The 17,921-nt window shown below is 41.5% G+C and overlaps 1 protein-coding gene across 1 annotated transcript; it reads left to right on the forward strand.

Moving 5' to 3' along the window:
• The first annotated feature begins 1,462 nt into the window (after positions 1-1,462).
• On the forward strand, positions 1,463-15,375 carry atoh8 (atonal bHLH transcription factor 8). Its single transcript, XM_022757148.1, has 4 exons — positions 1,463-3,277; positions 3,866-4,021; positions 6,277-6,468; positions 13,659-15,375. The coding sequence occupies exons 1-4, from the start codon at positions 2,639-2,641 to the stop codon at positions 13,662-13,664; spliced, it is 993 nt and encodes a 330-aa protein (XP_022612869.1). The 5' UTR covers positions 1,463-2,638; the 3' UTR covers positions 13,665-15,375.
• Positions 15,376-17,921: the final 2,546 nt, after the last annotated feature.

Consider the following 17,921-nt stretch of genomic DNA (forward strand, 5'->3'; position numbering starts at 1 on the left):
TCATGAATGATACCTTGAGTCTCTCTAATTTGTAAGACAAGAATACTTGTCTGAAGTCTGCCACTTAAATTCTTTGTAAGTATTAGTTCTTTTTTGTTCTTCTTTTTTGAGAAAATTTTATCTGTTTCTTTTATTTAAGAACTTGTTTATAAATTTTCCAATTTAAATAAATGGAAGTAGAACTTTTTTTTTTAAAAGTTCAGATGTATTTAATAGACGTATATTTATGGAAACTTCCCCTTACTCACTGCACTCATGTCTCCTCCAGTCTCTGCAGTCCAGATCAGTCCCATTCAAAGTTCCACAGGACTGTATACTGCTCCTTATCTTTATAATCCCTAAATTAACACAATCCACTCATGTAGGCCCACCAAATGTACACAGACCACAACAGCTGTGACTGGTTCATGTCCCACAGTGTCTGGACTGAGACCGCTTGGTGCTAAAACTTGTTTTATATTATGAACAGGATGTGGGACATGTAGCTTCATGATGTGACCATTAACCATTAGGTTTTATTATGTATTTTATCATTTTATTTTACAGTAGCAGCCATTGTTTCTTCACACTGCAAGCACAGCAGCATCTCTGTGACTAAACTGTGGATGACCTTTGACACTAAACTCAGCCTCCACCAAACCTCTGACGATTTACACGTTTTCATTCAATTCAACTCAGTTGAAAATGTTGCACAATATCAAGAAGAAGAAGAAGAAAATAAAATAATAATAAATAAATACAATCAACACAGAAAACCAAACATTTTACATGTTTCTACACTGTTCCACCCTGAACCTAAAACCTGAGACAACCTGAGACAACATGACTGAATGTGACATTTGCTCTATTCTAAAACTAGAGACGACCAATCACAGCTGATCCCGTTCTAACAGAGCACCTGCACAGGTGAGGATGCCTCTCAGCTTCACAGTCAAAGGGACAAACACATGGACTACTTTTCTTCTACTTCTTTGACCTCATCTTCATCTTCTACTTCTTCTTCTACTACTTTTCTTCGACTTCTTCTACTTCCTCATCTTTGACTTCTTCTTGTAATTGAATCTTAGTTCATGTAAAAATCAAATGTGATTCTGCTTGTTGTCTGTGTCTTTTGACAGACACAGTCATCTTGTCTGGAGACTGTGGTCCCAGACCTGATCCTGGGATCTGGATCAAGTGTGTAGTTGCATTAGAGCATGTAGAACATGAGGTAAGTGGTTGAGTTGAGCTGCATGTGACAAAGAGAAGAGTTTGAAGAGGAGCTCAGCTCAGAGAGATGAGGCTCACAACTGTGAAAATCTGTAATTGGGAAAATTCAATCGAGCATGTGAGTTCCTGTTGTACGCCAGGATGTGACGCTGCTGAGTCGTGTGTGTGTGTGTGTGTGTGTGTGTGTGTGTGTGTGTGTGTGTGTGTGTGTGTGTGAGACAGCTCCAGCCAGTCAGACGCCAGCAGTCAGAGGAGAGGGAGCCCCCTCTCTGCTCCGTCCTCTAACGTTTCCAGACCAGCAGAGACAGTCGCGGAGGAGCAGGACCTGGAGGATCCACCGGTGTGGAGCTGCGGGACTAATCCACTGTTACCGTATCTGTATAACAAGTGACTCACTGTAGCCACCGGGTCCCGTGGAGCCAGCTCACTGAGAGCAGGATCTCCCGCTGCACACCTTTAAGTGGCAGCGTTGATATCCGGTATCAAGGCTTTCTTCCAGAGGGATGTCCCGGTACCGAGGCGGCATGAAGGGGACATTCTGAACTTGGAATAGTCGAGACCAGATCTCCCTTTAACACTGTCATCTGCGGTTTGGTGTGTGTATTAAGAGTGTGTGTTAGTGTGAAGTTTGGGTGTTTGGGATCTATTGACTCATGATCTCATCATTTAGTTTCCTTGTGTATAACAGCAGTTGTCAGGCTGTTTGTATGGAACATGACTGCTCACTGGGTCTGTGTTTGTCAGTGTGAAGAGTTGATATCCTGTTCATGTGCTGTTCCTTTTATTCAGTTCAGTAGCTGCAGCTCCTCTGCAGCCTGTCTGTGCTCAGTGTGTGTATCAGTGTGGGTTATTCACAGTGCTGCTATGCAGACTGACTGGAGCCACGCTCAGACAGCTCCACTGTAACCCTGACTCTGCTCACACAGAGAGAAACCTTCACAGCTGAGGGAAAGCTCGATCCAGTGGGACGACTTGTGCAGGAACAGCAGATGTTACACAGCTTTGTGTATTACTGTGGATTATTCAGGATGCTGCTATGCAGACAGAGCGGAGCCACAGAAAACCTGCTGCTGAAGTTAAAGTAACACACGGCTGTGCAGCTTCTGTCAGAGCAGTTGAACAGCTTGTGTTACACAGTTGGCAGCTGAAGCTCTGGCAGGAAGGCAGGAGTCTTACTGAACAACATTCACTCTGCTTCAGTGTGTGCACATTATAAATAAGTGGACGGTTTGACTGGGACAAGAAGTTTCCAAGTTTTCTTGTAATGTGTCCTGCAGGTGAAGCTGCAGACAGAGGACACTCTGACACTGACTGTGAGTGAAACTCTTTGTTAGCTTTCAGTTGATTCTGGTCGTTCAGTCTCACTTTGAAATTAGAATTGTTGAAGTTTATTTCACTTTCACTTGTTGGCTAAACTCATTGTTGGAAAATGAAGAATCCTCATCCACTGAGTGACACATGGAACAGATCCATGAACAAAGACCCAGTCCTGGTCTCTGTGCCGGGCACTAACAAGAAGTTCAAGAGGAAGTCCAGAGAACCTAAAAGACTCTTCAGTGGAGTGGAGCCCGAGAGGATAAAAACCTACCCGGCGGACATGTCGGACGTGGACTCAGTGGATGACACCCAGATGGAGGCGTGTGATGTCGGCAGGTTGGCTCCACTGCAGAGACAGTTGATGATGTCACAAGAGGGGACAGCTAGAACCATGGGGACCCTGTCAGGACTACCAGAGGCCAACATGGCTCCAGCTCAGAGTGGTGCCATTGACATGAGGATTGGTATTAACGTGCCAGCCATCACTTCCAAATTGTCCCAGTTCCCGGAGATCTCCCACTGGCCCACGGCCATCTCCCAGCCTCTGTCCAACAGACTCAAACTGGGCATTCGCTCCACATTCCCCCTGTCAACCTCCACCAGCAGCAGCAGCCACAGCCACTCACCCAGCCACCAGGCCTTCTCCTTAGAGCCACCTCTGTCAGACCAAGCTGCAGCTCTGCCACTCCCCAGAACCTCCCAGACCTCTCAGTGTCACGAACACGTGGAGCCACAGGTCCAGTCTCCAAAGGTGAGTATGTGGAGTGGTACAAATACTGCTGTGAGATTTCCCTGTTTTCTCTCATTTTATATGAGTGATGGAAATTATCCTTAGTTTGAAATGTGTTGTTGCTGTGCAGTCTACCTCTTTAGGGGCTAATTTATCTAATGTGTCTGCTAATTAGGGATACGAGCAACACTCATTAATGATTAGTAATCAGTACTTTTCAATGTGGCTTGAAACCAAATGAGTCTCAAGTCACTGTTAAAGTGCACATGAGTCTGTGTTCTGGATATAGGTCCAGGTCCAGGAGTAAATGCACTTTCAGGCTCATTTGGTTATTCTGGTGACCAGTTAGAAACAAACAACAGCCGGTATGTTTGGAAACCAGTAGAGCATCTGTGTTCATGTATAGAGACCTGGTTCTGATTAACTGGCACCAGTCTGATATTGAACAGTATTCCTCCTTGTTTCTTGGTTTCCATCCTGGACTTGCTGCAACATATCATATATATATATATATATATATATATATATATATATATGTATATATATGAGTGACTGCTCAGCACTGGATTTGTTCTATAATCTGGCCCCCCTCTGGTCATCTGCTCTCAGGACTCTCCCAGGAAGCGGGTTGGGGTGAGTTCGGATGGACCCGGGCGTCTTCCGGAGGTCAAAGCCATCCAGCAAACCAGGAGGCTTCTCGCCAACGCCAGGGAGAGGACCCGCGTCCACACCATCAGTGCTGCGTTCGAGGCCCTGAGGAAGCAGGTCAGACTCACAGTCCACACACACACACACTGTACACATGAACACTGCAAAGAGACACACAAGGTGTTGTTGGTTTTCTGTAACACACTGCAGATGCTGCATCTGCACTGTAAAACAAGAACAAGATTGTGTTGTTCACTTCCATTATACTGTGCTCTCAATCAGTGGACACATGTTAATCACAGAAGCCTTTTGGTGGTTAAAGGTCAAGGGTCACTGTGACCTGTGGCCATAACTGAACAAATTCTTACACTAATTAACTGTAACTGGACCTGTTGATGGAGGCGTACGACCGTGAGGCGGGAATACTAGTTTGGTTCTGTGACAGTCGTTGTATTAGGTTTTTATGATTTATGCCTCTTTTGTTGATTTGGGATTTACTGCATTCAGGTGGTCGGGGGGGGGGTCCGGGGGGGCGGGGCAGTTTCTATTGAGGGTGGGCAGTTTTGGGAGGGTGACAGCTCTAAGGCTATGTCCACACTACGTTTTTGTTTCAAAACTAAAAACTCATCTCTTTTGCTACATTTCCTCCTGCTGTCCACACGACTCTGGAGTTTTCAAGCCCTGAAAATGAGAGTTTTGGAAACTCTGCTGGACCTGTTTTATTTTGAAAACTCTAGGGTTGTGTTTTATTTTGAAAACTCTGGGGATGTGTTATATCTGGACAGGCAAAAACTGAGACCTTTGGAAATGATGATGTAGACACCCACGGTCTCTCCTGATTGGCTCTCATCAGCCTCGGGTACCAGTGGTGAATACAACATGTAATGTATTACAGTGTTACTGACCTTGTTGTCTTTGCTAGCAGCTGCTGTTCAGTTACATTCTGCATTTTAACTTTCTTTGCTGTTCCTCATTCTTGTATTTTTTGCAAATAATCAACTGCAGAGAAGACAATAGTTGAATTACTTATTCGGTACATAATTAGTTAAAATAAAAAAATAATAATAATAATGAGAAAATAATCTGATGACTGAAACACAGAAATGATGACAATATGACGAACTCAACACATTTATTGCAGTTGACTGTTGATTATTCATTTAGTTGAAGTATCTTCTCGGATGTCAGACTGAGAGAAGACAGAGGATGAGGATCCAGACAATCAGAGTACATGTGCATTTTAAGAGCAGATGGAACTGGACTCCATGACTGTGTTTATTTCAGTTCATGTTCTGTTTTATTGGTTTTTTCACACATACCTGTGTCAACATACAGGAAAACATCATTTATTTCCTCACTGACTGAGAATTATTCTAATAACTCATCACAGTAGTTGACAAGATGTCAGGATTTAGGATTCATAGCTGCAGTCTACATCAGAATGCCTCCTCACCCTTTCTGTATGATGGTGATTTTGTGATGGTGAACTCTCCAGGGGCTGGTTTAACAAAGACCAACTGACTGTGTCTTAGATATAACAATCAGTCAGACTTCAGATAGACTGAGTCTAAATTCATCTGTTGCACAAAGCACTTTAGTTCTTGACTAAATTAAGCCGGACTGTGGTACAATGAATTCTATAATTATAAAATCAGTGGAGAGTGAAACAAAAAAATAAAAAAATTTGGAAAAAATGTCTAAAAACTTTTCCCCTTCTCTTTACTCTCTCCACAACAATGTTAGCAAACAACATATATGAGCCATGTTTTGCTGTTTTTTGTTGTTGGGTGCTACTTGTCAGCGCAGGTGTCATTGATTGTTACCATGGAAACATTGGTCTTAGACCTGAGTTAGTCTGGGGGTAAGGTGTTTAATGTTTTGAGTTAAAATGAGTCAGTCTTTATTTTAATGTCTGACTAACAGACTGATCTATGACTGGACCAACACTAGAGACCACTCTGACAGATCTTTGTGAAACTGGCCCCAGATCAGAGTGCACAGCTGTGTGTCCTCAGCTCAAAGACATCTCTTCACAGCAGGAAGTTCAGGTGGAACAAATAACATTAACAATGTTCCAGTGTCCCAGTCAGTGAACAGAGCTGGAACTGGCTGATCTTAATAGAACGCAGCTGTTATTAAAGTGACTGATTCCACCTTTGCTTTTCCTGCTGTAACGCCTGCTGTGGCTTAAGACAAAGCTACCTGCTTTGTTGTTGTGAAAAGCATCGACGGCATCCTGCAGGAGCCAAAAACAACAGGGCAGAAGCCAGCCAATAAAGCTCTAGATTAAAAGAAGAAATGCAGTTCATTCACAGTTTGCTGATCAGACATGTAAAGATCTCCCTCCATCTCCCTCCTCTCTCTCTGTCCAGGTGCCATGTTACTCATACGGGCAGAAGCTGTCCAAGCTGGCTATATTACGCATCGCCTGCAACTACATCCTGTCTCTGGCTCAGTTGGCTGAGCTGGACTACAGCTCAGACCATAGCAGTCTGAGCTTCTCTCAGTGTGTGGAGCAGTGCACCAGGACCCTGCAGGCCGAGGGCAGGAGCAAGAAGAGGAAGGTGAGGCATCTTCAAACCAGGCCTTTATTTCTAACGTCCCTGCTGTATAATAGATGTACATGAGATCATGTTTCAGTCAGAATCCTCCTGTTCTCTGTTTTGATTTGATGTCAACACAAACACATTCACCATATTTACCTGTTGTCTTCCTGGAATCGGTGTAATGTTCAGTCAGTACAACAACACAGTCATGTTTTCCTCACAACACCAGTCTCTTCTTACTGTCAGTGAAAGTTGGCACTTCCTCTTCAGATGTGTCACATTAAAAGCCTTCCAGCAGCGTGTAAGGAAATAATCCTATCCTTTCAGACTTTGAATGTGAAACATCTGCAGGAAGTTTAGAGTTTCATTGAAGGAAAGAACAGATTCATATAGTCAGAGAGGAGGACGTTGATGACAGGAAGGATTCGTGTGTGTGTGTGTGTGTGTGTGTGTGTGTGTGTGTGTGTGTGTGTGTGTGTGTGTGTGTGTGTGTGTGAGTGTGTGTGTGTGTGTGTGTGTGTGTGTGTGTGGTTGTTGTGGTTCCTCTCACAGGTTCTCAGTTTTTAAAGTCTGTCTCCAGACAATAGTCAGGAGCCCAAACATAGGTTTAGCGCTGTCCCTGTTTTGTGCTGACATCTGACACGTCACTGTCTCTGCTGTAGGAAACAGACTGAAGTGAGGAGATCAGTGCACGACTTACACAACAGCACAAACACGTGTTTAAATCTCTGACTCAGTTAATAGTTGTCACAGTGGGTGTTTGTGTTGTAGTGAATACATGTTGTGTGCTGTTGGTGCTATCTGGCTCACTGCTCCTCTCCTGTGGTAGTAGGTTTGATGATAACTGATTAGATTAATCGCTGCATCACCAGCCAATCACTTCCTGTGTGTAGAACAAAATCAGAGTTCACTAGTTCACTATTGTGTGTGTGTGTGTGTGTGTGTGTGTATGAGTGTGAAATGCACGGCATATATTTAACATGTCTGACAGCAGCACACGGGAGCACAACACATTCAACACATTAAACACTGAAGGTCGTGGAATAAATAAGTTAGTAAGAAAAGGTTTTCACAGCTCTCTCCTCCACCTTCACACTCATGCTGCTCTTTTAGATTTAAACTAGCTGAGGGCTTCTTCCCTACTAGCTGGCTTTTTCTCTCTTTCTCTGTGTGTGTGTGTGTGTGTGTGTGTGTGTGTGTGTGTGTGTGTGTGTGTGTGCTCAAAGTCCCAGACACCAGATGTTTAGAGTGGAGGGGAAGTGGAGCTGGCGCCATGAAGGGCAGAGGGCAGCGAGAAGGCACGCGAACTGAAACCACACACACACACACACACACACACAGACACACACACACACACACACACACACACACACACACACACACACACACACACACACACACACACACACACACAAACACTTGGCACATTCCCCAGCAGTCTCTCCAACATTCCCCCACTCTGCCTCTCCAGGCCATCTGCTCCAACATACTTTGAAACAAGGAGGGGAAAAAACACAGTCATCATCAGCCTGTCAGACAGCAGCAGCTGGTGGAAAGACAGAGAGAGAGGGTGTGTGTGTCCGAGTGGGGGGATGAGGGGGTGGGGGGAGTGTGTGTGTGTGTGTGTGTGTGGTGGTGGGTGGGGGGGGGGGTGTCTGGCAAGAACCAAATGCTTTTTTATTTTCTCAGAGCCACTGAGTCTGTACGCGCAGTTCAGAGGAAAACAGACATTTTTTGCTTCATTGTGATTTTGCTCCACCACACTGAGCCTGAGGTCACAGCAGAGAAAATGTTTTTTTGTGTCTTTCACACAATGACATGGTAAATCTGTGAACTGAGGGTCTGGAAATATTTTTATCTCAACAATCTAACAATCATGTCGACACTAAGAATTTAATCTGCAGTCGCTACTGCTCACGTTGTAGCAGCAGTGGTGGAAGAGATGTATTTACTAAAAGAGGAGGTCCAAACTAAATCTGCACATACATTGAGCCAATCAGAAGAGAGGAGGCTCTGAGCCTCTCTTCTGATTGGCTGACTGTTTTCTGAGTGATCCAATAAAAGTATAGCAGATTTCAAGTAAACACTCTGAAAAACCAAGTCTGCAAGGTTGGATGTTGGCTGCAGGTGGGTGGGGCTTAGGCCATGGCTGAGAGCAGTGACTGCTTTGTTGTGACATCACAAAGTTCCAGAAGTCCTAACAGCTGGTTTTAAGGCTCAGTTTCTGAATACAGGCTGTGTGCATTTCTCTGTGGACTGAGCACTGTGATACTTTCACAGTATTGATATAGAACCTAGATATAGATATCGAATCAAACAACACATAGACATCCACCTTTATACTATATGGAGCTTTAAGTCACTTTGAGCACAAAATTCCGAAACCTCTCTGGTACCAGCATCTCAGAGGTGAATCTGCTGGTTTCCTCTTATTCTCTCAGTAAAGCCAACATCTTTGTATTTGTTACTGTTGCTCAGACTTTGGCATTATCACCATTTCATTCACTGAACAATCTGATAACTGATAACTGAAGAAAATAACTGTCAGACGTATTGGTAATGAAAATAATTTCTGGTTGCAGCCTCACATTTCTCCTGGGATGGAATAACACGACCTCACCTGAGCTTTTCTGACTGTTCATCACTTTAAACAGGACAAATTAAATGATGTGATAAAACACAACTTTATAATAAATATTGAAGGAGCTATTTGTAAGTTTTGCTACCGCTACATAGTTAACGTTAGCATTAACAGCTGTTTGCTTACCAGTCTAGAAGAAACATTGTGAGTTCAGCATCAAACATCATGTTTTTACTCACCAGCACCTGTCTCCAGAAGTGGAAACAAACACCAATGTTAACTCTGTCTTTTCTTCTACTGAAGTTAGCATGCTAACCAGGTTGCTTCACCTCAATCGGTCTGTCTCCTCACTTTGTGATAGAGACTCACTATAGCCTCCAGTCTGTCCTGAAGAAGTATCTGCTCAGAGGACGTATTACAACCTCTTGTAATGTAAACACAATGATGGCTGAAGGGGCTGAAGGTCTTGAATGTCTTCTTCGTCGTCATGGTAATGATAATACCATGCAGTTATTGATAAAAGAGTCAATCTTGGTGACTGAGTTCACCTGGGAAAACGAGCCGTGGCCTCTCTGTGTTAAAGGCCTGTGTTTTGTTGACCCACCCATCCACCCTGACCTCTTCCTAACATGGACTTTGTCACTCTGTATACTTCGTCACCTGTCCTCCTTTGCTCCTGTTATAATGACTATGGCGTCTAGAGGGCGTCTGCCCATAAAACACAATAAACTGCTGCACAGAGGAGCTGTGGGCTTGTTTCTTACAGGAGGACAGTGACAAGTTGTGAGATTACTTTCACCATTTCTTTCCACTCTTTTTTCTTTTTTTCTTTTTTTGACTGTCGAGTTTCCTTCAGTTCTGTCACTAGGGGGCGCTAGAGTGCGTATTGTTTAATACAAATCAGTACCACTCTCACAGTAACGGCAAGAAACATGGATTCATTTCAAATTATCAAGCATGATGAGGCCATATTAGTTAGTGAACAGCTTGTCGATATCTTATAATTAACAAGTTTTACATTTTTTATGAGAAGTGCATAAGATCAGTAATATCTCAATAATTGTAAAAAGTTGGGAAACAGCTGGTCCATGGTGAAATGCTTCACATGGTCAAAGATTGTTCAGATAGCACCACCGTGTGGACAGTTACTGATTTGAGATTTTTCATGATCATAATCCATGAGGTGTAAAATAAAAAAAATATTTTACCTGTGGATTGTATGAGCTATCAGCTTTAATAGCTGCAAGAAATCTGCAGAAGCTGTCACATGTACCGGCCTCAAGCAAGCTGCAAGAGCTTTCAGCAGTCACACAGACCACAGCCACAACCTCCATTCAAGCTTTTAAATATTCACTGATAGACTTTGATCTTTCAGTGTTGTGCTCTGCATCTATTGAAAATGTTTGTGATTGTTACCTGAAGAGTGAAGGGTTTCATAGCTTTTTGCAGGTTTCACCAGTGTTATGTGACCAGCTAGAGTGTGGAGCAGTGGTTTCTGGAGACCTGCTCCTGGTCAGATTTATCTCCATCAACACATAACAGGCATCACAATGTAGCCACAGGCCTCCTCTCTCTAAATGTCACCGTTTAACTCAACTGAGGTTTAAACCTTTATTGACAGCTAACCCAAAGTCGAGCTCTCGTTCACTGCAAACCACCAGTTCCGCAGTGCTTCATGTCAATCATTCAGAAGTTAACACCTCTGCAAATAAGGGTCAGTTTTTGGGTACCAGAGGTTCTGAGTTCAATCCCAGGTTTGGGTGAGAGTGTTATTTGAGTGACACTTAATGGGTGCCAACACAACTGACTGCCGTTGTCAGTAACTTGTAATAAATGTGTTTTCTGTCTTTCTAAATGTAGTGATTGTCTACATGGATATCAGTATTCCTTTAGAGAAGTCATGTGCTGTTTATTTGGTTGACTTGTGATGTGATTTTGTGTCCCTCCAACAGTGGACCGCACTGGCAAAACTGTGTTGTGCCAGCTTCATAGTGGTCATTGGGTGCCCCCCAGTGGTGCATTGATGGCATTTCATGTCACTAACAGAGATCAGACTGTAAACACAGAAGTGTTGTGATAGTCATTTGGGGTCTTTGAGGGCCCTCTATTGATATTTCATATTTACTGCAGTAAAGACTTGAGGGCTGCAAGAAAACAATGAGCTTCTGCTGCAGCAATCACACACACTCTCTACGAAAATGCACATTCTAGTGATTCTTTCCTCTGTTTTCTTGTGTACAATTTATATGTACGTTCTACACTCTTGCAGCTAGAAACATGATTCCAATGCTAACATGTTCAGCATGTATATGTTGTATGTGTTATGTTATATGTTCTATGACTTTTGGTGTCGATTTCTTTAACAGCTGATTTTATGATATTTTGACTGGTTTTCTGGTTTTCTGGTGAGCAAAACATGAGAGAACATGGTGAGACATGATAAAGGCTGAACAGCTTCCTCATCGTACATAAAAATGAATGGTAGTGATAGCGCCACCATGTGGTGAGAAATCAGCTCACAAATATTGGTAAAGGTTTTGCTCATATCTTGGCAACCATGAGGCATAGAAGAAGAATGGTCCTGGTGTCCATGGACTCAGTGGATGATGCTGAAGAGATTGATATAAACCACAGTCATTTGTTTCATTTGATGTTTTCTGCGATTTTTTCAACTTAATTTGGATCAGTTGTACGGAATGAGACCTTGAATAAGACTCATTATTCTATGAGCTATCAGCTTTAATAGCTGAAAGAGGTGCAGGCTAGCTGTGAGAGCTGAGAGCTGCTGCAGCTGCAAGAAAACTGCAAAACCTGCCGGCTGAAGGGGCAGCAAGCAAGCTGCAAGAGCTTTCAGCAGTCACATTGCATTGTCTTCAAGAAATGCACATTTCAGGAAAGACACATTCTAGTTGGTACATGATGTTAATACAGGTGATTTTTCCATCAACACATATTGTGTGTAGAAGCTGCTTTTTCAGCTTATATATATTTGGCTTGGATCTGAACATGTGGTTGAGATTAATTCTGTGGCCCCGACCTAACTGTGACGTAATAGACCAGACTGAGATCCCTTTTATGCATTGATCCAACTGACTGTGGTAGCTGCTATAGATAGATAGATAGATAGATACTTTATTTATCCCTAGGGGAAATTTATGTATCCATTAGCTCATTGTTAACAATAATAAAAACAGTTGATAATAAATAAACAATAATAATTAGTCCTTGCTGGTATTACAGTGTCCATACAGAAGTTAGTGTAGTCCGTGGTACATTCAACAATACTATCAAGGTCAGGGTCCTTGCAGTTATCATTTTCCTGTGACTCCAACAGGACATTCCAATCTGTGCACTCAAAACAGTCTCTTAGAGACTCACTGGCCTCCGTGGTCCAGGTCCTGAATGAGCGGGTGGTTGCAGCCTGCCTCAGTACACAGGGCTTGTAGGAATGACAGCGGTCGGGAGTATTGTCATTTAACCAGGTCTCCGTGAAACACATGAGACTACACTCATGATATGCTCGCTGGTTCTTCACAAGTGCCTCCAGTTCATCACACTTGTTAGCCAGGGAGTTGACATTTCCCATGAGGATCGTTGGTAGAAAAGGTTTATATCACCATTTAATAGCCTTTAGCTTAGCCCCGGCTCTGCATCCACAGTATGGCTTCTTCAGCTCAGCCAGTATGGGATGTTGAACTCTATATCTGGTAAACTTTAAAGCCAGGAGTTCTTCCTTTGTGTACATTATTTTCTCCATCGTGAAACGACGTAGAATAAAAAACATCAATCGACAAAAAATATACTAATATATACAAATATATTGCAAAAAACTATGAGCTGACTTGCTGTGACTTGTTGTCAGTGCATCACTTGATCAATAAGAAGATACCCAGATTTATATAATCATATTATTAAGTCATTCAAATTCAGTCACTGTTACACAGAACAAGAACTCTTACATTGCTAATGCATTCAAAAGAAATCTTGTCATGGCTAGTGTGGAGAGGAGGAATAGTTACAATAACTAAAACTGATGTCAATGCGTGAGTTAGTGGTTAGGTCACCTAGTCTCAGTGCCAGGAATGAGTGTATCTTGCAGGGTCTGGTCCTCACCAGCTCAGAGTAGGTGTCTCTGAAGCTAGTTTGACTTCCAGCTTTTGTATCTATAGTTCCTGACATTTTTGTGGGTGTGATCGTGACCCGTTGACAAATGCTGTAAGGCCTGTCAAGCAGAGAGGACAGCAGCCTTTTTTGGACATTTGACTTTTGACTAGCAATAACCAAAATGTGCTTGTCAATTGTGCTTGCACATTAGAAAATTACTCCCACAGTCTTTTCTTCTGAAGAGTCATTGTATACAGTAAAATACACTTCTATCTTTCCAGTTTCACTGTAGAAATGTGTACTGTAAACAACACTCAAGTAATACAATCACTACTGAATAGTCTGATGAGATACAATAATCACAACACAATATGTAAACATCCTAATCACAGTGTGTGGGATGTGGAGATTCAAAACTTCACCAAAAGACATTCAAAGCAGAATCTGAGACCACAGTGACCTGCAGTCAGTCTCAAACCTTCAGTTTGGGCTTTTAATGGACTCATTCCTCTTTGTGTTTCAGGAGTGATGCTGACAGCAGTGGACAAACCCAACACTTGGAGCTCTTGACAAAACTATGAGGATTCAAGACACTGGAAGGACAAGTGATATGAGGATCATAGCCAAGACAAAGACGTGGATAAACAGAAGAGAGAACAGGAGGAACTGCCCTCCCACATATTAGCAGATGAAATAACATCAGTAGCTTACTTCTCTGAGATGTGTCAGGACCCATGAACAACTGACAAAAAGACAGAGATGACTGACTTCAGGATAAAATTATTTCCCACTGTTGTTTTGTCAATACCATATTGAAGTATGTACAGTATTTCCTGGCAGCAGTCATTCAAACTGCAAAGTCATCTTCAGAACAAACATCACTTGAGGACAAAACATTCAGGACAGATAGTCACTGCAGCTCAAGACTCGTTCATTCAGCAGTTTTTTAATATTACATGTTTGTTTTATGGTTTATATTTCAAAATATTATGTTTGTGTGGACAATGTAAAAAATGACAATAATACTCTGATACAAGGCATGGGCATGGATAGACCTTAAATGTGCTGCGGTTGTTTCAGAACCGAGGACAGCACTGTTTAGTGCTCTGCTAATGCTACGTTCCTATGTGGGTGGTCTGATTAATACTTTTTTTAATTACTTTTTTGAAACCATAGCCTTATAGTGGGGTAATTACTTTTGACACCACTGTATGTTGTTGTGATCGAGTTTTTCTGAGACTGTTGCAGGGTTAAATATCAATGAATTTAATTTTAAGAAAAAAAAATGCCACTTTGCAATTTAGCTAAAAATTTAACTTCAAGCTAAAAATCCATGCTTATGGTGTGTTCCAGTTTATGAGGCTCTATATCATGAATCCATCCATTAGCTCCCACTAGCACTAGCCCAGTCAATGTTCTGTTAACTCTGTCAGCTCCATCATTAGCTTTGTTGTTAGCTCAATTATCATCTCCCCCAGCTCAGTTAACACTGTCACTGTCACTACATACAGCAGTATCTGTGAGGCTGGCATCAGTCTCTCAATCAGCCTTTGTCTAAACACTTTCCTCCTCTTCGTTTGGTGCTGGTGCATGGTTAATGTTACTGTAGTTAACATTAACACTGACACTGGGAATGTTAACATTATTTTGAATAAACTGGTAATCTTAAAATATTTTGTCACACCAGCCTCAAGGTTTTTTTTCTCTGACATCTTATGTTCCATGTTTTCTTTTTTTGGGGGGGGAGCTTTACCTATTTCTATTGTGTCTTTGATTTGTTATCTTAGCCTTGTTGTGTCTTCATTTGATAATTTCCCTCCCAATCTCTGACTGCTGGCATTTGCCAGGTCTACCCACACAAAGTATAAATATACTGCTCATTTGACCTTTAGGAATTTGACACTATTCAGCAACTAGGTCTGGTGTATCTATGCTAGAACTATTTAGCAGCTTGAAATGTGCTAACTAGCTATCGTTAGCACTGACAACATTTGCTAGTAATATAGGAACCAGTGGAATATGGTCGAATTGTCGTGTCCCATCCCCTGAACTTAACAGTCCTATCACACCCCAGCAGTTTTAATGTTGTCTTATTGTTGTCTCCTTAGCTAACTTAGTTAGTTAGTAAGCTAGCTAGCTAACGTTAGCTCTCTCTCTCTCTCTCTCTGTCTTATTAAAGAAGATAAATGTAAATTAATTGAGTGAATTTAAAGTGCTTATTCATAGAAAAATGAAATAAATGGAGCTTGAGTTTGAGTTTTCCCTTTTTTTTGTTCACTTCATTTCACATGCTAACAATCTCAACCACAACTGACAATTAAGCTGTTTAATTAACAACTAACTATTACTGAACTCAATTATGGGTGGGGGTGTGGTGGGTAAGACTCTAGTTTGAGGGCAGTTTGCAGTTTGTTGCATTTAAACTGTGCAAGTACGTGAAATCAGTTCTGCCAGTGTTAGTGCGTAAATGAGGGATATTAAAGGTTAAGTAATTAATGCATTGTGTTCTGTATAAACTAATGAGAAAAGAGATGAGAAGTAGTTTGAAGCTTCAGCAGTCGAGCTTCATGATGAATGAGATGGCTATTTCCAAAGATACTCTATAACAAAAGATTGACACAATATAATACATCCATGATTACAAGCAGCACCGATGGTGTGAAATGGTCTACACTTCCTGCCTTCTAAGTGGCCGTGGTCGTGATTGCTTGTTCATGTCAAAACATAACAATACAGTATAACGCTACATACAATTTGAATTTACAACTTTTGTTGCTTGTTTTTATCTGCTAGCTTAATATCTGATCAACCCAGTACAAGATCATATCAGTCTAATAATACTCTCTACAGTTCAATAATAATAATAATGAGAGTATTATTAAGCAAAGACACACGTTTTATTCAAGTATAAGTTGCTCTAAACTTCTGAGGTTGGACAGCAGCACTACTGCAGCAGCGAGACCAGAACCAGAACCGACAGAGAGAAGAGATCTGTGCTACAAGATCTTGCGAGAGTTTGTTGCTGAGACAGATCAGGTTTCTAATAAAGTTCATTTTCTCCTGATCTGTTTGAAAAATGCCATTTTAATGTCAAAATGTTCTGAAGATCTGTGGTTTGTGAAAAATGGATCTAATATTATTTTGGTGACAATCGAGTGAAAGAATCATAATCTGTGTTCAGGTTCACCTCTCCTATTGGAGTGAACAGACTCAGACCTGCTGCTGGTCTCCTACAGGGACAGGGAGGTGGACAAACCCATATGACAGTTACAGGAAATGATTGTAAGTGAGGTGTCTCCTTTCTCTATTGGGTGCCAAATGTAAAAATTGAGTTACAACTTTTTAGCTGATATATTTTGAATATTTAGTTCACTTTGCTCACATTTGAGACAGAACTTCATGTAAAACATTATGTTCTATCTAATTATTTAATTATATAAATTAACAATGTGTATGAATCTTAAGTCTAAAAGTTAAATTTTAAATCTAAATATTAAATCTAAATCTTAGTATTAAGTCTAAATGTTAAATCTAAATCTAAATGTTAAATTCTAAATCTAAATGGGTTGCCACCGTTCCTGCTCAGTTTGGTGCATAAACATGAATCAAACTAAAGGTAAAACCTTCTATTTCAGATGTGTATGAACCCATACGAAAATGCAAAGGAAGTGAAGGCTTGTCTAGAAAATGTGGCCCATTATCCAACATGGGGACCTGAGGGATGCCATGGCAGGCAAAAATCCACTTCAAATGAACCATGATGTCGGTGGACCTGGTGTTAGATAATTGTGCAATCTCAACATAGGCTACCTTGGTGGTTTATTTGTAGTGGTGTTATCATGTCTGTGTTCAAGCCTGACTGAATCATGACTCAAATTTTTGTTTGATGACAGTTTCACGTGTTTGGTACAAAATGTGAGTTTTGGATATTGATATTTGATGACTTGTTAAGACTGGTCTGAGAACAATTTGAGTGTTTTGATAAGATATGTGAATAAATGTAAACAGTAATATAAGACACGAGGAGCTCTCAGCCTCTGTGTCAAAGTAGCGCTCATGTAGAAAAGGTTGGATACCCCTGGTTTAGAGTAGTCCTTTGAAGCAGGACCTGAGGTTATCGAGGTAACTTCAGGTATAACTCTGGGTGGTTCACTTCTTACCGGGGTAAATCACCATGGTAACTTATGCTGAACTCCTAACCTGCTCTGGATCAGATCAAAACTTGTCAACAGACAAACTACTGACCAATCAAATCACTGGAAAAACTGAGTCATCATTCCTACAGGATCCTGACAGGGACAAAAGAGTTTACAATAAAGTGATCAGTAATAAAGATCAGTACATATTTGTATAGATCAGTGGATGTGTTGCTGTTTGAGTCTTTCCATGTGTCACTCTGGTTTTAAAACAGAGCCTGTAACAAACAGAGGAGAGTTTATCACTAAATAACTACATAATAACTATTGTAGCTTCATTTGACCTGAACACAGACTCTTTAATGGACAGGATTCCTGACAGTGATGAAGCTTTTACTCTCTTCTTCATCACTGCAGCTCAGAACAACATGAGGAGAAATCAAAACCAAACCAACAATGATCCACACACTGTTCACTGTTTCCATGGTTATAAATGAACATTTCAGTCGGACTGACTCTTTTCTTTCTCTCCTCTCTGCAGCAGAAACAGTCTGACATGAACTTTAACTGTTTGATCTGCTTCACATGTTCATAACAGTTTGTTCATCATCAGACAAAAGAGGGAAAAACTCACACGCAATGATAATTCA

The sequence above is a fragment of the Seriola dumerili genome, unplaced genomic scaffold, assembly GCF_002260705.1.
Source record: "Seriola dumerili isolate Sdu_G_001 unplaced genomic scaffold, Sdu_1.0 BDQW01000264.1, whole genome shotgun sequence".
In the NCBI taxonomy this organism is placed as follows: domain Eukaryota; kingdom Metazoa; phylum Chordata; class Actinopteri; order Carangiformes; family Carangidae; genus Seriola; species Seriola dumerili.

Excerpts from the sequence above, each read along its gene's own strand:
- atoh8 (XM_022757148.1), top strand. The coding sequence starts at position 2,639 with ATGAAGAATCCTCATCCACTGAGTGACACATGGAACAGATCCATGAAC. Across the intron at positions 3,278-3,865 it reads CACAGGTCCAGTCTCCAAAG|GACTCTCCCAGGAAGCGGGT; the intron begins GTGAGTATGTGG and ends ATCTGCTCTCAG. Across the intron at positions 4,022-6,276 it reads TCGAGGCCCTGAGGAAGCAG|GTGCCATGTTACTCATACGG; the intron begins GTCAGACTCACA and ends CTCTCTGTCCAG.